This window comes from Monomorium pharaonis, chromosome 7 (assembly GCF_013373865.1).
Source record: "Monomorium pharaonis isolate MP-MQ-018 chromosome 7, ASM1337386v2, whole genome shotgun sequence".
Lineage (NCBI taxonomy): Eukaryota > Metazoa > Arthropoda > Insecta > Hymenoptera > Formicidae > Monomorium > Monomorium pharaonis.
In genome coordinates this window covers 10,916,194-10,939,955 of record NC_050473.1, presented here as the reverse complement: position 1 = coordinate 10,939,955, position 23,762 = coordinate 10,916,194, and the positions used below count along the sequence as shown (strand labels likewise).

The 23,762-nt window shown below is 40.4% G+C and overlaps 1 protein-coding gene across 2 annotated transcripts; it reads right to left on the bottom strand.

Moving 5' to 3' along the window:
* Positions 1-22,827, bottom strand: LOC105834254 (protein windpipe). Of its 2 annotated transcripts, XM_012676587.2 has the most exons (3): positions 22,384-22,827; positions 7,131-7,183; positions 1-3,818 (listed from the first exon to the last, which is right to left on the bottom strand). In XM_012676587.2, the coding sequence occupies exon 3, from the start codon at positions 3,799-3,801 to the stop codon at positions 1,744-1,746; it is 2,058 nt and encodes a 685-aa protein (XP_012532041.1). In that variant the 5' UTR covers positions 3,802-3,818; positions 7,131-7,183; positions 22,384-22,827; the 3' UTR covers positions 1-1,743. The 2 variants fall into 2 exon arrangements, with proteins under 2 accessions (XP_012532041.1, XP_012532042.1); XM_012676588.2 differs by lacking the exon at positions 7,131-7,183.
* Positions 22,828-23,762: the final 935 nt, after the last annotated feature.

Sequence of the window (23,762 nt, the reverse complement as noted above, 5' to 3'; positions counted from 1 at the left end):
TCAACAAAATAACACTCTTCTTTTATTGACCAAAGGCTGAACATATAAATAGGTAAAGTCTTACAATCTTCACTGAGCTCCTTACTTTATCGCTAAGTTAAACCCGACGATGCGTTATCGTCGGGACAAGGTTTCGATCTAACCGGGGTGTTCCGCGCTACCTTAAAATTAAATCATACATATACGCCGTGACACAGCATTCGTGACAAATTTCGCTTTTAAGGAATTGTAACGTAAAGAAAATAATAATAATCGATAGTAATGGTATAATATGATAACACATCGCGGCGCTTTGTCACGCCGCCGCACAGCTACATGACGCGTCCACTTAAACTGATAATCATGCGATGGGGTACCCGTCACGCGCATAATCTGTCCGTCGCTCAATTTGCGCAACAAATACGTACGTTGATGCAAACATTAATCAATGAAAATACAGAAATCCCTGGCCTTTCCAAAAACTGCGTGCCTCCGCAGATTCGCGGAGAGGTTCGCGCGTCCGCTACAAGAGGAGTAACACGATAACAGAACAGTTACGTATATATTTTCTCTGACGTGAATAAATGGTTCCTACGGCGTTAGCAGTATCGTCAAATCGTTCATCAAACGCTTGCACCTCCGTACTACAAACACTTCGTCCACCCAAAGGTCACTTGGGTATTCGTCATTGGCAAACTTTACCTCTTATTGAATTACAAATTCTTTCGTGTCCAAGCCGAACGTGTCGTACGTTAAAAACGTCGCGTTAAAAACTACGAGGTACGCGTTAGCAAACTGAACTTCGATCGGAAGGACGGCGGTCCGGTGCAACGCGACGGTATAACATTAATCTTCGATGCGTAGAAAAATATGGCAGAACTGGAATGCTCATCGACGCCCGACGTAAGGCGAAACATTTTGTCGATTAATCTAAGGATCCTCGCGATGCGATCTCTCGCGCGACACAACCGCGAATAAAACCGCGGGAATCTCATCGAGGTCCTCGCTCTGGCGCTCACAGGACACGCAAGACCCGTTAGGAAGACTGACTAGTGTACCGTAGCGTTAACTTCAAATGTTATTCCGCGGATTTCTACCGGGCATAGTGTAGTTACAAAATGTCCAGGATATCGCGTATTGTTCGTTTAATTAAAATGAGAAGAGCAGGCAGTTGATTTGATAAAAATAGTTCGAACTATTACCAACTGATAATTTATAAATTCATCCGTTTGTCTCGCTTAAATGTGTAAAATTTCACGAAAATTGAAATTTACGCAATTTCGCGAGATTTCCTTATAGTCGACTGTCACAAATAGAAGAGAATACACGATACCCGGAAGACATTACTTTGCACAGCATATAGTTTCAGCAAATATATACATATAGCATTTTGTGCATCCGATTGTTCGACGAAGACGGCCCGAGTTTACATCTGTATATTTCTCGGGCACCTTTCGCACACTCTCAGCTTCCTGCCGAAAAACAATAATCCTCTAGCCAGGTCAGCGCGTGAATGGTCTTTGACTCGATAATCTTTATCCCCCATTACGAAAATCCATCGCGAGGAGTCGATTTGCGTGTAGCCCTAGGAACAACGGTGTTTATTATGTAAATCACATCTGGGACACGTCGCATAAAAAAAAAAGAAAACTTCCATCGTTCCCGCATCACACATATTTGTCCCTCGATTTCCCACGTTCGATAGACGCCGGTCGGTCGATATAACGTTCGTAGATCTCACGTGGATTCTCTCGCCCCGCTGTTTCATGGCGTCTTGACTAGATTCTCACCAGCCATTGTTCGCGTGATGAGTATGGGCGTCTTTGGCACACTGTCGGGAATATCCTGGAGGGTGATCTTCACTCTTTGAGCCCCGGGGCTGAGCGGTGGTCCGTTGGTCTCCGGTACGTGCGTCGTCGGTCCGTTGGTCGTCGCCGTCAATGAGGTGGACGGCTGCGGGAGCTTGTCCTCCAGGAAGTTCTTCTTCAGAGAATTCACGTCCACGCGAGGTCTGTCCTCTCTCACCTCGCCGTTCTGCGAAATTGCATTTTCGTCGTGCGAAAGCTGCTTTCTCGGCGGTTTTACCGGTTCCGAGTGATCAACGGTGCCATTGAGACGCGGCGCTTCTTGGGTTCGATGGTCATCGTCGTGGATCTCGTCTACCTTCGCGTCGTCGCCAGCGGGCTTAACCTTCACGAGAGGATCGCTCTCGAGTTCCGTTACGTGGTGCGAGGTGTTCTCCTCCTTCTTCGGTCGAGTCGAATTTTCACCGTGCTCCAGAAGAGACTTCTGTATCTCTTTCATTTCGGTGCCTGTCTCTACGTCGGGTGGTTTCCTCTTTCTGCATATCTCGCCCCTGTACGCGGCGAAACCGATCAGCGCCGCCACAATGGCGAGAAGTACTGCCAAGACGACGTATGAGCCCATGCCTTTCTTGGGCTGCTTGGGCGAGGACACTGCTTGTTCGGTACTTTCACTGTTCACGATATTACCAGATTTATCGTCATCCGTGGCAGGAGGTCTCATCACTAATACATCGTTGACATTCGAATTGGGCGGTATAACATTCGTGGTGACTTCCGTTGTTTTATCAAGGTCGGACTCGACCGAATGGCCCTTGCTAGGTTCGATCGATTCTTCAGTGGAAGACATGTCCAGAAATTGTTCGTCCACAAGATCCGGGTCTTTGGTCGTTGGTTTTGATGTAGTCGCGGAGCTTCCCATAATACCATCAATAATCGTATTCCATATACTAGTTACCACCGATTCCTCCTTGGTGTCTTCCTTCTCAGTTTCGCCTTCGTCGTAATACGGTCCAGTGGCGCCAGATCCCTCGCCGGAAGCCTCCTCCTCGTCGCCGGAGCCCTCCTTTGGATAAAACAGAGCGTCCTTAATCTCCTCTTTCTTCTGCGACATCTCCGTCGTGGATGTATGCATCTTCTTGTCTTCATTGTCGAAGAAAATTTCCTCGTCCTCGGCGCTACGTTCCAAGGAATTCGCTGTTACGCCGGTAGCGAGTACCTTCGAAGTGGACGATTCCGTGGAATCCGATGAGGGGAAAGGTGTCTCGACTTCTGGTTCTTTCGACTTTTCTGACGTGCTGTTCACCTCCACGTACTCGTCCTCGTCTTCCTCCTCTCCTAACACGTCCCCGGATCCCAAATCCCCGGATCCCTCCGCTTGATCGTTCTGCATTTCCCGATCCTGCTGCTCGAAGCTGCAGATGATTGCCGCGTTCGGCTTCGTCAGCGATGTGCCCTTCATGTTGCCGGGACCGGCGCACACGACCTTCTTCGACATCGTCACGCCCCTCTGCACGATAAGATCGCGGACTTTGAGGGTGGCGCAGTTGCACTCGAGCGGATTACCGTAAATATCCAAATGCTTAAGATTCTTCAGGCGCGCCAGCGCTGGTGGCAGTTGCTTGATGGCATTCCTTCGTAGGTTCAGGCTTCGCAGATGAGTCAGGCCCTCGAGGGACGCTAGTTCCAGGTACTCGATGCGATTGTCGCCGAGATTGAGACTTTTTAAGTTACTTAACGTTCGAAAACTTCCTGGTTCGATCTTCTTTAGCTCGCCCTCGGATAGGTCAAGATGCCTAAGGCTAGTCAGATTGTCGAGGAGGCCCGGGATTAAAACGTCTTGTGCGGCCGGGGCGCCCAACATTTCCAGCAGACCATGTGTCTCCTCGATATGCTTGAGGTCCGCCAGCTGATCGCACCACGCCGTGGTGCTGTTCTCCAGCTTGCAGAGTCCGTGAGTCCATCCCGAGTGATGCAGAAGGATCAGGAGGATAGACAGCAGGGGCAGTGCTGCCTGCATCTTTCAATCTGATTTACCTGCAACAAAACAAGATCGCGTGTGAATACGCCTGTCGATAATGTGATACACGTGTATTTATCGTCCGCGATCAGTTTTTTTTTTATATTGCGCGATAAATATTTATCATGAAGACAGCGCCGCGCATCTCGACGGATTACGTAGCTCGTTGTGTCAGAGACGAACGCGTCACGTGGGGCGTTCGTAAGTTCGACGATTATTAATATTTTCGAATATTAACTCCGCGTACCGTGAAATCGAAGTGAACGTTACCATCTCGGTCGACGTGACTACCGAAAAGGAGGTCAACGCCGCAGGTAGAGAAGTGGAGTTTTAAGAACTAAATTGGATGCACACATCGTGTATATATATCTGAAGATGCCGAAGATAAGCAATTATCGGGAAGTATCGGGCACGGCACGGAGTGTGCCCAATAACTGAATGTTGCTCATCGCGTGCCGTCTTCCGATATAACGTTTCGTAATAGCGAGCGTAAAACCTATTACTTATTATTGCTATTACGTTGTACTTTGTAATATCTTGTAATCGCATACGCAAAAGATGGTAATTTTCACGGTCTATTCAAGCAGACCGTGAAAGAAAAGTAACGAAAGTAAAACATCCCGGGCTTAACACACCAATGATTATCTAATGTCTGTAATTAGTACACACGCCCAGCCCGACGTTAATTACCACCGTTGCAGCACCTGCAAAACATCCAAGTCGATCTTAGCCGTGCATGATACGTTCGATACTCAATTATGTCGACTGAGCTGAAAAGGCGATGGCGAAACGACGATAAACCCGGTCATCCAGGCAATCCTTATCACCGTACTATCATTGCCTCGGCAATCGTCAATATGGGACAGATAAGAAGCGGTTCAGCCTGTATGATGAAGTAAGAGTTGACGCGTGAAAAGGTACGACGACCGTTGGCTTAATATTTTTGTTAATCGTTGTAATAGTTCGTACAGTTTTATATATATTATATATAAAATATATAGAACATTTCCTGTAACTCGATCATTTAGAGATTATCAGCATTTTTTTAAATAAGATAGCATATTTTTATTAATGTGATTAATTTAATTCGTAATAAAACAAATTTAATCAGTGTAGATATTGATTTTAAGACATAATTACAATATGCCATCCCATTAAAAAAAATTTTGACGTTTTCCAAATTTACTAAGATAATAAGTATGAAAAATAATGTATTTTATCATATTCATTTTTTCAAAACAAATAATTCTTTCATTTATTATTAAAAAACAATATTCTAAATGATCAATTATACATTTCTTAATGCAACTCATATTTTACATTTACATTAGTCAAACTATGTCAACTAGCGCGTCACACATCATTGTAGTGTAAAAAGTTTATCTAATCTTTTAAGCAAAGCATTATGTGTAAGGATTTAATCTGTAGAAGATAAATTCCATAAATTCCAAGATTTAAGAGAATGTGTAAAACTCGTTTACGAGCCTTTTCCAATTATTGACAACTCTAGAATTCTGCGAAAAATATTCTTCTTTGATCAATATGTAAAATAATTATATGCAGGTAAAGAAAGAATGTGAATGTCAAAGTTCCGCGCATATTAAGATAGCCGTTCTAAGGTCACCGTTCTGTAACTAATTGCTTACACTGCTTACAGTGAGGATCGTCGTCGGACAGAATGAAGAAAATTTATCGATCGGACAGGCATCTCTTTTTCTGAAATGTCCCTTTGGAACGTTAAACCGCTACGACCCGCGTTCTATACATAGAGGGGCGGAGGGCAAGCATTTTCGGCATGTCATTTGCATTATTTTGCATGCTGTCCGCGCGGTGTCGGCATAACGATGACGTCACTTCCATCTATAAACGGCGAGTAAAAGAAGGAAAGAAAGGCGATGGTTCGCGCTCCGAGATCGCGTAACGACGTGCATTGAACCCGCATGACCGATCGTAATCACGTTAATTGACCGTCTGTATGCGCGATTCGCCGGTGCATTTCTTGCGCGTTAATAACTCTGAGACCGCGGGATTGAAAGAAATGTCCCTCCCAATCAATAAGATAAGGCAAATAATGGATTTCATTGTGCTTGTTAAAAGATACGGATAAGCCGGCTCTGATTTCTCGCGGTTGCATAACCGGTGCCCGAACTGCACCCGGCAGATCGAAATCACGCGCTCTCACCTCACGATTAACGATCAGTCCGCGCGTAATTAATGAAAAAATTTAGCAAAGCAAATTAGATTGGCATGACCCGGAAACAGATATTATGTAAATATTATGTAATATTACGTGATATCCAACGCGAATACACATGCAATAATAATGAAACAATTAAATAATAAATAAAATAGAGAGATGTAATATATTTTTCACAAAAACTTTTAGAAATTTATCACATTAAAACGTCGCCGAGTTTCGTCAATTTTCAATTTTTTATCGTCTCTCCAAAGGATAAAAATTTTGAAGGAAGAATAAAACGTGAAATTTCACGCAAGCAATTTTTTATATCGGGGAAGCATAGCACATTGCGCTTTTTTTTATTTGTAAATGCGTTCAAATAGTCCTTAATAAAAGATCTGAAGCCGGATGATCTGAGTTTTCCGGTTCAATCTTCGAACGGACGTAACGCCCTCGAGGTGCAATGCACGGTGCACTGTAAGACACGTTTTATGCGATAGCATGTGGGTGGAGGCAGGTCATGGCCAATAGGTCCGAGATCTCGGGGGACGATCCGCTATCCCGCGCTTCGGAGATGCGTCCACACTTCGTGTGACCAATATATGCGTCACGCGTGTGTGCGTGAGGCTTGCGAAGAGCTACTTCCTGTAATTCTGCGAACGGGGCTTTCGCATGAAAGTGGTGGTGGTGTATGGATGTGCCAGGGTACGGATAGCAATGTGACAGCTTTTTTTTTTTAAAGCTCAACAGCTCTCGTCTTCTCAGAAAGGAAAGAGACTCGCGATCGTTTGGACAATCGAATGTAATGAATGTGACAGAAGGCTACGGTCCTTACGTTGGCAACAAATGCGACGTCACTTTGAAGTTACGTCAACGCGTTTATGTTTTATGAAAGACACCGATGATGCTAATTGCAAATACAAACACGAGAGCTATAATTGCGGAAAGTCGGTCAGTAAAACGTAACATATCAATTCGCTTCGTTCGCTCTAATTAATAATTCACGGTAAATCATCATTAATCGGATATTAATCACGTAACTAATAATCGCGATAAAAATATCACTGTTACGTTCACGTAAAGCAATTACGTTTTAGTCCTCCTCCCCACGTGTCACGCAATCGACATAGTAACTTAACCGGTCACTTACGACTCGTTTGCTCAGACGACGTGGTTTTGACAACACCGTGATCTCGGGGGCATCTGTAACACACACGAAACAGGCGAATAAATTCCCCACGTCAAGTGTACTCTTTGATTTAAGCAGAAGGGACGCGTTCGTTAAGATTCATAACCGTTCGAGCGTCAAACGTATAATTAACGAAAAATAAAAAGCGCAGTGACCGACATGAACAACGAAACAATTCGCCGGCGATCAATCGGGGATCTCCCTGCTACGCGTCCGCTTGTCCGCGCTTCTCTTTCTCGCCAGTTCGCGCGAGCATTTTGTCTCGCGCGAGAGCGGCGAGTGTAATCGCCCTCATTGCGTGCGTGTAATGTTTCGCGAGTGTGCGAGCCATGGAAAGTTGTTTGCGAGACGATTCTCGCGGTGTAACAGCGGTATCATTTCGCGGGGAATTTCACGTGTTCGCATTCCCGACTGGCGTGTCGTGCATGTATCTACCTACCTACCTACCTACCCACCGCGATAATCCGCTCCCGAGGCTACAGCAGCGTCGCTTTGCTCGCCGGGGCGTTAAATCGCTCGCCCGGATTTTCTCCGCGCCACACTTTCGTTATCGTTTCCCTCCTCCCCCCCCCCCCCTCCCCCTACCTTTCATCCCATTACGCAAGATTCGTCTCGCGAATTTTTCCCAGCCCACGTCCTCCTCGTCTGCAAAACGTTGACTCACTTCCCCGACGCGAGATTTCTAGTCCTTGACTTTCCGTCCCCGGATTGTCGCGGCGATCGTAATTATTATTATTATTATTACAACACACGGCTATTTTTTTCCCTCTCTCGGATCCTTTTCTTTTATGGCCCGCATCCTTCTCGGTTTTGCAATCGCGCCGCGTTGCAAAACGTCTCGCGCGCGCGCTCGTGTGCAGTGTGCTAGATTCGGCACGCCTCGAGTTCAAAGAGGCAACGCCGATTACGTCGCTCGACGTCATGACGTTACGTATTTACGTATTAATGAGGCTTATCGTTATCGAGTAAATACTGTTTCCCCGCTTTAATTGACCATCCGCGCGGATAGTGGACACATTACACTGCTCGCAGAATGAATTACGAATAATTAAACTAAAATATTATTTGGTACTGATAGATCCTGAAAAAAAATATCTCAATCGAAAGCGCAAAGTCAAGATATTAAGATTCCCCCATTGTTCGTTAGAATTAAATGAGCGTGTCCAGAAATTTCAATGATTTATTTATCTAAGTATTTATTTAATTATCTCAAGAATGCGTCGAGAACCTCCGACAGCTCCCTCCAAAATATTTCGCGAAGGAAATCCGACTTCGGATTCGAAAGGTCGTTTGCATGCGCAAGTGGTTTGCGCACTCTCGCGCGAATTCAACAGAAAATTCGTAATGAACGATGCATCGTGTATATATATATGCCCGGTTCGGTTCACGGCTCACTTTTTGCGGATTCCGTTCTTAACGGTACCGACCGGCGCGTCTTCGTGGTCCAGTTCACCACGTGTTTCCAAGGGGAGCCCGGCGATTCGAGGATTCATTCCGGCAGGTCGTACACCTCTTGGAGGGAAGTCGAAAGCGGCTGCGGAAATATCGCTCGCCTTCACCTCGGCGATTTGTATTTTAATACGCCTGTCTGCCCATTTTGATCGTGCGCTTTATTCTAATTTAGCTTCATTAATTCGTTTCGTGCGAAAGCGTAGCGGCGGACATCGATCTCCGATTGTCTTTTCGTCGATGTTCCCGCGTAGCAATTATTGTGATTTTCATAAGACTTATCGAAGCCTCATTTATTTATTTCATTGATCGATAGATTTGTTGCTCGAAATTAGTTTTTTTTTTTTTAAGACCTAACAAGTGTATAATTGTAAGCAAATCACAGACGTTTCTCTTGTCCCTGCATCGTGCATAAAAATGCAATTAATCATGCGCGTATGAATGGATTGTTATTAACGAGCTATTATCGTACTGTTAACGAGCTTTCTGCTGTAATAAAATCGCGTATCGTTTTGGAATGATTCTTCGCGCATAACGACACTGCACATGTCTAGCCGATCAACGCGTTTTGTAACCCGACGAATTAATAATCAATCAATTACCGATGCATTTAATTTCGTTGCCAAAAGAGAGAATCGCGCAATCGATATATCACTACTCAAACTCTGTACAGTAATGACAAGTATCAATCTACAAAAATGCAAATGCGATTTTATTGATCACTTTTCTACCAGTTCTCCCATAATTCTTTTTTTTTTTCAATTTTTGTTCAATTACATTCTTCGGTGTGCAGTTTAATTTATAAAATCATTCTGTTATCATCCACGGCCGATGTGCGTAAGTGAGTAACCATCATTGATCGATCACGAATTGAACTTTGATCGTGAAGTTGATGATACGTAATTCTGTCCGTCGATATAAGATTCCATTGGAGAGATATTCTAGTTAGAAAAATATAGTGATATAATCTTGATTTTTGACATTATGGATTACAGATCTTTACACAAATGTTAGTAGTTGTTTATTTTATTTATTTTAATACTTAAGCAAGCTATATTCTCAAAAAAATAAAATTTTTGAAAAAAATGAAAAAGTAAAATTAAAAAAATGTTTTAGAAAAGCTTGTGTAGAGAGGGAGAGAGATAGAGAAAGAAGGATAATGTATTATATAATCTAAAAATAGAACACGACTTTGAAGAAAACAATAAAAATGCAAACGTTAGACAAGAAACAGTACATTATGATGATACGTTTATGCATTTAACACTTCACAGCCTTGTTGATTGCCTTAAGCTACATTTAGACTGACAATGCTTGCCAAGAATTTCTCACCGGATCGAATTTGCAGTTTTGTTGATCAATAAACGAACTGAATCTCGCTGTTCTCGAAATTTGCTTACATCGACAATAAACGAAGTCGCCCGCAGAAGCCGGTAACGTGCGTCGGCGTAAACGTGCCTTTAATGCGCGCAGATAAGTGAACAGGGAGAGCCTCCCGGTTACGAAGAAATTGGAAATACCGTGACGAATTCCGCATAAAGAATAAAAAAACTTTAGTCACGCACGTTACATCGCAAAGTCGTCGGATGACGGTAATGCGAGCGGCGTAAATAAAACGTTAATTGGTTTCGGAGCACGCGATATACTTTGTTAATATCGATTGGCAGACATCTAAAATGTGTTACGTGTTTGGAAACGTACTACGTTCCTTTCCGGGAGTGCTTTTTTTCTGGCTGACATTACTTTCTGTACGACTCTCATTTTTTGCAGATGATGTTTTCTCGCGCCATTATAAATGAAATGAAAAGTCTAAATCGCGATGGAAAGTTTTACCTCATGAATTACGGGTTATTACATCAAACGTAATTTGTTTCGTTACATTTATATACGTAATTTTTCGTAAGATAGGCTAAATAACGTTCTCATTTAATATATTTTTATATTTTAAAAACTATAAGAGTTCAAAAAAGTTTAATTTCTTAAAATTTGTTTAATAAAAAAGAAAATTTAGCTATGATCAAATAAGGCTTACCTTTAATAAGTGTGTTTATCGATCTATATTCTTCTATTATTAGTCATTTATAATAATAGAGTTTTTAAAACATTCTATTTAATAGTTTTTAAAAAAGTGAGCCTTATTCAGCCCAGATATTTTATGTAATTTTTCTTCTCCTTTTCCTTATTTTTCTGCAACAAACTGTCACAAGGTTATAAAGATCGCCAGGTTTCCACAACGAATAATCCAAGTAGAAGGTAACAACGTGATGGGGACACTGGAGGAACCTGTCTTCTTCGCGTAAGTGGTATCGAAGCAGTATCGATATCGGGCATTCGTGCGAAACGATTAGCAAGCTGCAACGCGACTAGAGATCACGCTTGAGCCATACGTCAGAGTAAGATAGGTCAATCAACTCCGAGTAATATTGCGAATAACGAGATTCGCGTTACAAATAAGAGCTCCTCTAAGGCCGTTTATGACCGGCCCAATTAGTGCCGATCGAACGATTCGCGCCGATAGATGCGGAGACATGATTGCTGTCAGTTCGCGTAAACTTCAGGAAACGATTGCAAAAGAACGACAGAATTCAAACGACGCCGGGGCCAATGGCCATCGGTGACAGGACTGGATGTTGGAACAGGACTTGAATTTATTGATCTTGAAGTAAGTACACTGTTACATATCGACATTTCTATTTATTCCGCGTTATCTGAGATCCCCTCTCGTCGCTCGCTTCGCCCCCCCCTCCCCCTTCCCCCTTCGAAGTAAGTGATAAATGAGCAGAAGCAATATTTGTAAAGAATATTTGTAGACAGAAGCTAAAACTGTCGTTCTTTCTTCCGACAAGTGAAAAAAGGAATATATCTCTTCTTCTCTGTCTGATGTAAAAGTAAAAAAAATTTCCCCGTACTTAAGACACGTGCGAATCGTTCCACTTTGAACAGCGATTGCCGTTCCGATGAGAACTGCTATCAGATCACTACGTCGTCCATCGTAATTTTTCATCGATTATCAACTAGCAACCGTTCTTATCGTGTCAACGGAGCGAGGACAGTCGCGCGAGTGATTCAAGATCGGCGTCGTGCGAAGAGTATAGTACATGTGGCGCTCGCCGTGCCTGAAATAATATCCATTGCCTGCCAATGGAGACAATTAGGAACAATATCGCCGTGCTGACATACATTTCACGGCGAGACGGCAGGCGCGACCATCGCAGGCAGGCGTCGCTCAAAGGCCAATTCAAACGAAACGGCGTTTCTAACGTGTTTTCTAACGAGTCGCCGTACCAGTCGTTGAGCGCGCTTCGCTACTGGCTGACAGCCTCCTAACATGGTGTCCTGTCAAACGTTCAAAGTCGCACAACGCGAGTTTTGTTTGTTAATTGTCGGAAAAAAAAAAAAAATTCCCATTTACCCACATCCTCTGTAGCAGCGAATTTAATCGACCAGTTAAAATATAACAGATGTCGAATCCAAAGTGAAATTCTGACCAAAGTCCATGGGGAAAGGTCACGCGTAATTTTATTTCGAGTCTCCTGGCGGAATTATTAATTTCACCGCGTGCCATTAATCATTGCCCGCAACTTTTTGTAACATTGCGATACTTTGACGTGTTTATCTTTCGAATCTCCCAACAGCTTACCTTGCGTGGCCCGTCCGCAATGTTCCAAACGTGACTGATCGATTTTATAAGAGTCTTATCTGCTTATTATTTAAATCAGAACAAGAAGAACCGAGAGATTACGATTTGAAAAATACATCTTTGGTACTGTCCTCTCTTTTGCTTCTATGTCTTTGATGACCAGAAAATGGGTAGTCTCGCACATTATCCTTCGTAGAATGCCTTACTGGGGGCTATCGAGATCATCACGTATTAGCATGCGAAAGATCCGGTCGGCCTTCACCCTTTCATTACGCGTAATTCTCGAGAGAACTGACTTGTCGCGATTTAAAAGAAAACCTAGTTTTATTCATGGCCAAGAAAATTTCTCAATAAATAATGTTTAAATAAATATTTAAAAATAAAAGAGAGAGGGAGAGAGATGAAATTATTATGTGTAAACCAAGCACATTCATAAATATCTTTTAAAAATTTACATCTATAATAGAATTTTGTTTTTAATTACATATGATATGTAGCTTCAAGATTTAAACAAAACGTGCAACACGCTACAATGATAGTTTTAAGTTCAAATGCTCTTACAAGCAAATTGTTACAGTTAGGTTATCTGTTTCAATGAAAACTATCCGTTTTCATTGTCTATCATTCTATTCAAATTTATTGAGTCTATATAATTGCTAAATTTTCCTAAAGAGTAAATGGGAAGTAAAGTCATGCTGCGAAATTTTCCATTATACGTCATTACTGCACTTAATCTATTAACCAACATCTGTCGTCAGTCCGATTTGCATAAAAATTTGCGGCTTTAAATACCAGTGTGATTAATGCGCTGCCTGACAATCTTCGTTTATACTCAATTGGTCACAAGGGTCAGTTATAAACCCCGGAAACAATCACATTTCGCACCTCGTTGGCAATGATGATGTAACATTTGTAGTTTCATATCGAGCGATCATGATGCATTTGTTTTTATATTCGTACACGCAATTCGTGTAAAAAGTGACCGGATTTCCAAATGTTATTTGTAACTATCTATAAAATTTTTCAAGAGTTAAAAAATTCAAAGCTACTTTATTTCAAAACTTACAATATATAAAAAATAAAATAAAGCCTAAGTAAAAGTTTCATTAATTCAGATTTTACAGCTGAATATAAAATTATTTACTTAATTTTCTTAGAAACAACCCGATTTTGTTGTTCACTTGCAACATGTATTTAAAAATTCAAGAAATTATACTTTTAAGTTCATAAAATAATTTTATCGGTAATATTGACTAATATGTGGTAACTTGATAAAATGGTTATCTCTGGATATGTTCAATAGATAATAATGACTATGTATGAAAACGGAATATATTTTTATCTCTTACTCACAATATATTTTACATGACATAATATAGTTTCCATAAATATATATAAAAATTAAAAGTAAGATTATTATATTATTATACTATTTATCTCTATTTTTACAATTCAAATTGTCTAGTCATATAATCAGTGTAATATGCACAATGCATAAAACATTTGTATATTTTTTTATAATTATAATGTAGAATAACTTTTTTGATTAATTGTACATTTTACAAAATTGTTACATAATAATAATAATAATAATAATAACAATTTTAAATTATGTCATCGTATCATTACATAAGAGATAAGATAAGAGAGCTCAAAAACAGTATAAAAAATACTTTTCAAATTTCATTGACGTCACTTAGACAGAGATCATATCGGAGCATTAACATTAATAATCTATATCTTTCTTTCCATTTGTTCCTAGAGCATTAGTCATGTGTTCGCGATTAATAATCAGTCGTCACAATATCATTCATAAGCTGATGTAAAATACCGGTATGTGACATTATCAAGTGACAAATATTTGACTGTACATCTCTATTTGATTTAAAACTGTCTGAAATATTTCTTCGTTTCTACCTATCTTATTTAACAATTTGATCAAAATAATGATTCGCAAATCATGTAATTGATCATAAAGCTATCATGGGCGTAAATGATAATGTTTTAAAGCGGGATCACATATGAATAACACTCTACACTTTTACTTTCTTTTATTTAACTTGCTTTGTTAATTTAACATGATTACATTTCACCAAAAACTACGTATGTTTATTCTCATTTAATGCTATTAGCCATCATTAAACATTTAGTCAAATAATTGAAAACATTTTTTAACTATTTAATTTATAATATTCCTTCAGAGAAAAATGTTGCAAATCTTCTCCTTGTCCTCATTTTAGTCCATTTCTAAAATACTTTCTTTTTTGTTTGCGAAATAGACACATTTATTTTGACTATTACGTGTCTATTTAAGGAAAGGCAATTAAAAGTCGATGACGCCTTTCGGCTCGAAAGGAGGTTCAAGATATTCCGTTCACATTAGCTGTGTTGCGTAACGCAGTATATTGCAATGATATGTCAGAATTTCGTTCGTGTAACTTAAAGGGCCTTGGGCAATAGCGATCATTTTCATCGTCCACCTCGGTTTCTCAGACCGCAAGCTAAGTATTGATATATATGCATACATAGAAAGGTCTATATGCCAGTCTGTACGAGGGAACAACAAAAATAAACGATAATGGGAAGAACAAATTGTACAAAAAGTTCCAGATGATATCCTGCACATGTTCAACAAATGATAGATGAGGAGTTAAAGGAGACAAAAAAAGCGAAATAAACGGATCGGTAGGTACATTTGTTTTTTTTTCACAATCGGTCATGAACGAATCAGATGCTCCGCACAAGACATTATCGGCGATAATAGAAGCGGCTAGTATAGCACTGAATCAGTTCAATCGAATAAAATAGTTCGCAGTAACGCCCCAGGAAACTGCGGAGCTGTAATCAAGTATGAAATAGTCTAGCTATTAAACATTAATAGCTTGAGAAGATTTGAACAGAAGAGAGCTGCAAAAATCCATGATTGGTCCGTGACTCATTGAAATTATGTTTTAAAATGAGATAAAGAATACACCATTTACATAAGAATGTCAATTCTCAAGTAAGAAAATATCCAAAAGAAGAAAAGTAAAAGATTTATGTCAGGCTTTAATTAAACTCCAAATACGTTTAATTTTTTTCTAAACTTTAGAATTATATTCCTCCAAATGTTTCAAAAGACAATTAAATCGTTGTTTCTTAATAAATTGTTTAAATTCCGTTTTATAATACTAATAATGCCAACAATAACAAAATTTATTTTTAACAATTTATAGCACAATGCAAATATGTCTCACAAAAAATAATTTTAAAGAATATAGAATAAAAAAAAAAAGAAAATAAGATATTGGAAAGATACATTCAAAAGAAAAGAATATAAAGAGAAAGAATATAAAGAGAAAAAATAGAAACAGACAACATACATATAAAAGATATAGTAAATATACGGGAGGGTCACAAGTCACTTATGCCGTCTCTGGAACATCAGCATTGCTAATGACAGCAGTCAGTGATGACCTTCGCCACATTCAGGCCTGGTCGAGGAAAGATCTCACACGACCCAACTAACTTCCCCATCTTTCTCCGTGCCCATCTCGCACCATCGACCTCTTCTATCCGCTGTCTCTTTCTCGAAAGGCACGCGACCTCCTGAGGGCTTCACATGCGTAGTACATGCGTCACGAAGCCAACAATTTGAGATTTACGAATTAATGTGAGTAATGAGCGAAATACTTAATCAACGGTTTTTTTCGACTCGTAATTTAAGACTCGTTAATATCTACAAAATTACGATAATTTTAAAAAAGAAATTTTCCATATCCAATGATATAAGTGTATTTTAATGTAATAATATTAATCAGTTATTGAAATTTAAAAGAATTTTTTGTTGTTCAACGTCATATATTTTACGCTCATAAATACATTTGTGGTACATCGTAAAATATAAAAAATCTCTATTAAGAAGAAGAAAAGATATTCTTCAATGTATGCAGCTCTCCTCCAATATGCGATATTAAAGGTCAAGATCAAAAGATTGCTTCAATGTCAAGATATTGATAGTCAATTCTGAAATTTAAGCCGCACTGACACATGAAATTAAAAAAGTGCAAAACAATAAAAACACATTTTTTAATTAGTGTATATTAAACTTAATCTTAACGCAAGTTATAAAAAATATCAATGTGTCCATGTATGTGTAATATAATTGCAAAACTAAAATATCAAAACTAAACAAATAGAAACACACAATATAAAAATTAATATTTTAATATATTTTCGTTAAAAAAATAAACTTCTTTACTTACTTTTAAAAAATGTTTGCTTAAAGAAGGCAGATGGTGATTATAATAATATATACACCTAATAAATATAATTATTTATACCCTTTCAGTGATAATAAAAAGTAAATATTAATAATAAAGTGCGCATAAATATGTAACGCGTAACTCGTCCACGGCTTTGAATGGCGCCCGTTTCCTTTCTGTAAATGTATATGTAAATAAATTGCGCAATTGAGCCAAAATATATCGTCTGTCGCGTCTAGCTCATGACGACCTTTTGGCACATGCAGATTTCATCGCGAGCATAACGAGAACGCCAGAGATACGCATCGGAGAAAATTCAAAATTCACGTAAAAAATGACAGTCGGCTTGAAAGATAAAGTGCGATTTATTTGATTTTCCACACTCGTTGCGTTATCGCGTATCGATAAGCGCGCGATAAGGGGTACATAAGATATCGGGAGGCGCAGTAAAGAGTCTTGTATGATTTTTAAATCACGAACGGCGCGATACTTTATCGTGGTTTCTCTTTTTTTTTTTTTTGCAACGCGATCGGCGTTGATTCTCCGTGGAAAGTTTTTGCGCCGTTTCGCCCTTTCGAATTGTTATTACAAAACTCATTGCGTTTACTCGCAACCCAGTCATGATTAGTCATGTAAAGTAAATATGGTCAATTGCCAAGATATAGAATACTAAAAATAAAAGATTCTTGGCAAAAATTATGAGCTGTATTTATTAGACATTTATTAAAGTCACTCGTACATTGAGCAGAATTCATTCTTAGGCAAATAATTATAATTATTCGCTGCTATAGTAGCCGCGTCAAAAGATATTACCATTGGTCTGAGATACTTCGTAATTCTTCAACGACGTAATAAAAATTTGCGTTGATAAGATCCTTCTATTTTTATATCACGTTTGCACTGTTATTCCAACAAAAAGTGAAAGTGTCGTTTACCCGTCCGTTTACGTCAACGGGCGTAATCATGAGTTTTTTTTTTTTTTTGTAGCAAGATAAAATCAAGTGCTCTAAAAATCCAAAGCGTCGTATAAATGTCTTATAAGCAACGTCATTTATGAAATTGTTCCGACATTATTACCGTACCTCTACGATCTCGAAAAGAACAATTACCCGTCTTTGCGACAGTCGCCTGTTATATCAACGAGCATGAGAAATTCATATACTATACTTTTATCTAGGCAATGTTAATGTGAAACTTCTTTGTGTTGATTTACGGCTAATAAAATTGGATAATAAACTGAGAGGTTAATTAATTGTTTCTTACTTTGGAACAATTGGAAATAAGAGAGAGGAGGGAAGAGTAATTAACAGTCATCAGTATTACAACGCTATCGATATTGAAACAATTTTTTAATAATATGTATACCCTAATGTTAATAAAATTGTTATTTATCGTTATTATTCTTGAATGATTCTTTAATCATTTCTCATTTTTCTCTTTTCCTAGAATGAATGTTTTTTTAAGAAAAAGAAGAAGAAGAAGAAGAAGAATAGACATTATAGGTACTATTCGTATGTAAACTATTTCTGCGTCGGAATTATCATTGCATCGCCTGCATAAATTACACACGTAGAGAGAGGATCCTCAGAATGGTGGCGTGCACGTGTAAAGCATCGTTATGTGCGGTTAGAGCTGGCCAATACGTCGAGAATATCGGTGGAAACGGCTCGGAGGTTTTCCCATTCCCGACGTAGCTGCGAGACGCCGAAGTGAAGACGCAACGTGGCGTATCGTATACCGGTAACAACGTATCTCGCGCATGCATACGAATGCACACGGCACTGGAAAGGTAAAGGTGGGTTCGATGACGTCGCGTGGCCGTCGTAAACACCTGGGAACTCGTTATCATGACAGAGACGCGCCACAGCCGACGTCGCATCGGCGGCGGATCCATGCATCGCCGCCACCGCGGTGGCTAGTAGACGCGGATAAACCGTGACGAAGAAAAAACTCGGGATTTCGACACGTCACAGCGTGACAGAATTCTCAAAGCGAAAGAGCCATAGTCCCTATACGAGCGTAGCAGACACCGCGACTGGAAGAGAACCTTGGAGATTGAAGTCTTGTCGGACTGCCGTTCGAAAGACAGAGAGAGAGATACCTCTCGAGTCCTCCCAGATTCCGGAAGTTCCACAAGACAAACATGAAAGTCCATCCGAGGAATTCCGTTTAAAACTAACTATCTCCTTGCTCCTTCTTGGTCTTTGGAGAACCATGACGTATGGACTTTCAGTCGCGCGTGCGCGCTTTGGAAGGTGTGACTTTTTATCGAGCTTCAAACGATCTCGTGATGGTCTAAGTTAAACTGGGAAATATTTGCCAACGAATATCTTTATTTGCGGACATTAATCATGGAATTAACTTGGTCGTTTTGCTCGTCCGATTCGTCGCTCAGGTTGGCCGAATAACGAGCCCCGTCCCGTTGCGTGCACAGAATATTATTGTACACATGACGTCTAGGCGACCGACGACGTCGTCGTACCCGTCGGTCGTCTTGAAAATCGACCGGAAGACGCGAAGGCGAATTAATTCCGCGCGTACGTCCAGCTTGACGCTCATTACGTAGCCGGGTGACTTGTCGTCGATAAATCACGATGAATTTTCCGCAAGGGATAAGCCCATCGTGACCATCGTGCGTCGCAAACGTATGCGACTTGTGTTTCTTATTTGTTGTATTTCTCATTTGCATGCACGTGCGATCCGCGAATCGCGATCAGCCCGAAGGGGAAAATTTAATATGTCACGATTGCCCGCGTTTTCAATGCCGGCAGGCTCGCGATTGCCCGCTGGTGCCAAGTGCCCGTACAGATATCCACGGGGGGATTAGAAATAAAGAGCGTGAAGGAAGAAGGTGAGGCTGATTTATCGGGAGTGAAGCTACGCGGAGCGTCTTATTCCCGCACAATTTATCCGCTGAATCGTCGAGCTGCTGAAGAAATTGGAGTTTCCTCGCGACTGTCCGTTGAAGTTCGCATGAAAAGACTCGTCCAGACGCGGATCTCGGCCAATTGAATTGTCCGTCGCCAGCCGATTGTCAGTCCCGCGGCGCAAGATCGCAACCGGGCAGGCTTTTAGCTTGCCGCTGCATTGCGAATAGCGAATATTACGCTGTCAAGGTCGGCGGAGATTTAGTTTCAGACTTTTAATTTTCTCGCACCGTCGATGAGCGGACTAACGCCGGAAAGATTTGTGCCGCTCTCGGAGCTCAGGATCAGCCGCCTACCACTGATTAACGCCGTTACGTAATGGCCATCGTCACAAGACGGCCACGAAGATAGACTTAGGCTACGCAGGTATAATCTCGTGTACTTAATCTCGGTGCGCGCGGGCGAGCGCACTCGGTCCGGTCCATGGACGAACGCGGGCGCGCATGCATGCGTGCATACGTACGTGCGTGTTACGGTGATTTTCATGGAAAGCTGTCAGCTCGCGCTGAAAGCGGAGATTCGCCCGATTAACGTCTGAGAATTTTCGCGCGACTTTTCCCGCGACGCGAGATGTTTTGGCGCGACTATCAGGAGGAACGTATAATCCATTCAACTTTAAATCAAATTTAACTCGAAGATTTTGTTTGATCTCGGTTCGAGAACAAAAGTTCAATATACATTTTGTTTAATTTCTGAATTAAATTTATATATAAATTTATACACAGAAAAAAAATGTAATACAGCCAATAACATATGTGATTGCGGGCTGCCAACTACATAAAATACTCAATACAATAATATTTGCTATTAATGCAAGTATAATGTTGATACTGCAATAGCATATATTATTGTATTGAGTATATTTTTAATTGGCAGCCCGCAATAACATATCTTATTGAATATATTACTTTTTTTTTTCAGTGTATAAAATGTGTGTTCTATGTGCGTGTGTGAATCGCTTAACATTTAAATATTATATAACAAAATTTAAATATTTATCTTCAAATAATCAGGAAATTATATTCGCTAATGCATGGATTCACATAATTTCCAGAAAAGATTAAAATTCTAATTCGTGTCTTATGTAAGTTACACATCACATACTACGATTAGATGCAAAAAAAAGAACAGAAAAAATGAGAGTAGCGAGTTCTGGAAGGTGCTACGCTGAAAATCTGCAGCTTCCAAAATCATTTATTAGTTAATCAACGAAAAGTTATATCTAGCATCCGAATGTAAGGAAGATAATGAACCGTGGCAGGCAGGATAATCAAATCAGACGTAGTGTAAATTGTTTTGTTACAAGATATTCCGACAAATATACAAATATGAATATACATTTATGCAAACTTAAAATATTTTAATATTTATACTAAAATTTAGTACGAAAGTTTCTTGATTTTGTATCTAATTTTTGAAAAGCAATAAAATTTATGAAAATTTATTTCTAACTTTATAAAAATCCCAGCTATTACACAAAACTCACATAATTTATACGTCTAAGAAACACGAACAAAAACACATAACTTATAATAAAATAAATTATAAGACAGCAATAAAATTTAAAATAAAATTATTTATGTAATATTATTATTAAAATAAACATAACAACTTTTTTCTTAAACAATTTGATGACGGCCAATAATTTTGCTCTAAAAGATTAACTATTGATTAATTTGGCTATTAGATTATTTCAGAAATTAAAGAGCACATTCATTAAAATTCATGAAAAATAATTAACCTTGCTATATTCGCTTTATTTTATCAGGTCCTGAGGTAAGTTTCGCGGAAAGTTTCGGAAGATGATTACGGTATTTCAGAAATTTTATGAAGATCATTACGGTCCGAGACAAAGACAATCACTATCCATGGCACGACCCTGACTGCCACGAGGTTGTGTTATTTCACTTTCAGCATTTCGTTCTAATTTTAGAAAAACAAGCTTCGACTACTAAGACCGGAAATATAGGTTCACGGAAAGCAGAACGTGTAGAATAAGGCTGTATCTTCCTGCATCGGAAGCGCGGAGATATTTCGTAAATTGAACGAACGCGCATAAAACGGTTATGCAACATTGTCTCATAAATCACAAAATATTTACATTTCTTTTAAACAATCAAGTAGGCGTACCTTTTAATTCATGATATTCCAAAAAAAAAAAGATAAAAACCGGTATATTACATTAAGTATATACAACATAAATTTCGCACGGTCTCTCGATAGCCGGTCTCTATTTTGAAATTGTTAATTTAATAAAAATATCTCATTAGCAAAATTTAGATCTCTTCCCATCACATTTAAATTCAACTTAAACTTGGTAAATAATCCTCAAAATATGATGTTATGACAAAATTTATCTTAGAAATAATTTGCTGTCGTGTGCATTTTTCTTAAAAATTATTTTACTTAAAAGAACTTCAAAGTCCGAAATTAATATCCTCGGAATTGTAAGCGAGTTTAAAATTTAATAAAAGAGCAACACGCTCCACTTTTGTTAAACCATAGCTTCCTGAGGTTCAATGGAAACTTCACGGAATGCGCATGCGATAATAATAAGTTTGTAGCAACGGCACATATGCCGATTCCTATAGCCTTCTATAAATTCCCATGGCATATGTCACGTACGATCTTGCGTCACAAAAGTAATTCATTCCCTCGCTCGCGCATAAGGGGTTCGTGCACGCACACGCGTACACACACGCACGTGCATACGCGTTTACCCACCCACCCATACACACACACACACACACGTGCAATTTGCGTAGAACCATAAAAAAAATTAATTTGTGTGTCCGGAACACAAAACCGTAATTTGCACATTTTCTCTACGATACTCCCACCCACAGCCTCCTACACGTGCTCTCTCTCTCTCTCTCTCTCTCTCTCTTTTTCTCTCCCCCCTCTCTCTCCCTCTCTCGCTCTCAAGAAATCAGCGAAAAGAAGCAAGATCTTACCTCTTGTAACAGTATCCCGGTATCCCGTTCTTTTAAGAACGCGATCACGATAATCCGTCCTCGCGTCCGCTTCTTTGCCTGTGGTGACGCTCGGCGAAAAAAAATTAATGACAGGTGAGGGTTAGTCGAGTCACCCCACCCCGCGGGGGATTTTTCCGCGGCAAAGTCAAGGGTCGCTCGATCACTCGCGATCCGGCCGGCGTGGAGAAAAAGGAGGCTCAATTTACGCCCCGCGCGCTCGCGCGCACGCACGCTCGCGATCCGCGGCTGCTAGTCGCACGCGACTCCGCTCGATCGCGGGGATCGAATGACTTGCGGCGGAGTGCCCGGTGCCGGTGCGAAAGATACGATCTATCGCAGCCTGAGGCCGAGTTAGGACTGTGGACTCTGACAGGCCGCGACTCCGCTCACTCGCTCGCGAGGGCCAAGCCTACCGACTCGCGCTCCGCACCTCTCGCTTCTCTCCTGATGCCGGGCTACGCGACAACGACCCCACCACCATCGTGGCTCCTGGTGCACGCCTGGTAGCGCTCGAGCGGAGTGGTAGGAGCAACCGCACCGCTCCGCTTCGCTCCGCGCCGCCCCGCGCCCGCGCCCGCCGCCGCGCCGGGCCATGCCGGTCGCTCTCCTCTCGGTGGACCGGCGGAATCGGCGTGACGGAATCGCCGATGGCTCTCGCGACTCAATCAAGAGAAGTGCGAGTATACGCGCATTGCACGTGCGAATGTGTGAGTGATGATGCCAGGTGGCCTGGGTGGCGGATGTTTACGAGGACCGGTGTTTTTCAGCGATAAACGTCGTCGTCGTCGACCGTCCCGCGAATGTCCGGCAGAAGTTTCAGTGGATGCTCGTCGGATACGGTACACGTATGCGATATCCACGGGACTTTTGCCAGTCGTCTGGAGCCGAGTCATAATAGATGCTTAGCTGTTGCTGATAGTCGGCATTAAACTTAGGAGAGAGACAGAGCTGTTTTCTTCCGGGTAATTTTATCGGACAATGAATGAGACGCGTGAAAAAAGTTCCGCGAACGTTAAATAAAATTAACTGATTCTCTATGGATTCTTCTTTGCTTTTTTTTTTTTCATTGAAAAGAAACGATAAACTATTTAGATCAGTATTAATTAATACAGAGGCGACCGCGAATGCAAAATGTAAAACAAGGAGTTCAACGAGAAGTTTAACGTAATTGGAATTCTTGATAAGTTTTGAAACATCTGTTATTAATATTTATGTAATATCGCGCTCTCTATTAATTTGTTTTAATTTATCGCAAGAGTTTTTGTATTTATCACCAAGATCGGTATGAAGTGCGTACAAACTTTGAAAATTATCACCGACTATGGTATCTTTTATAGCTCAATATAATAATAATTGAT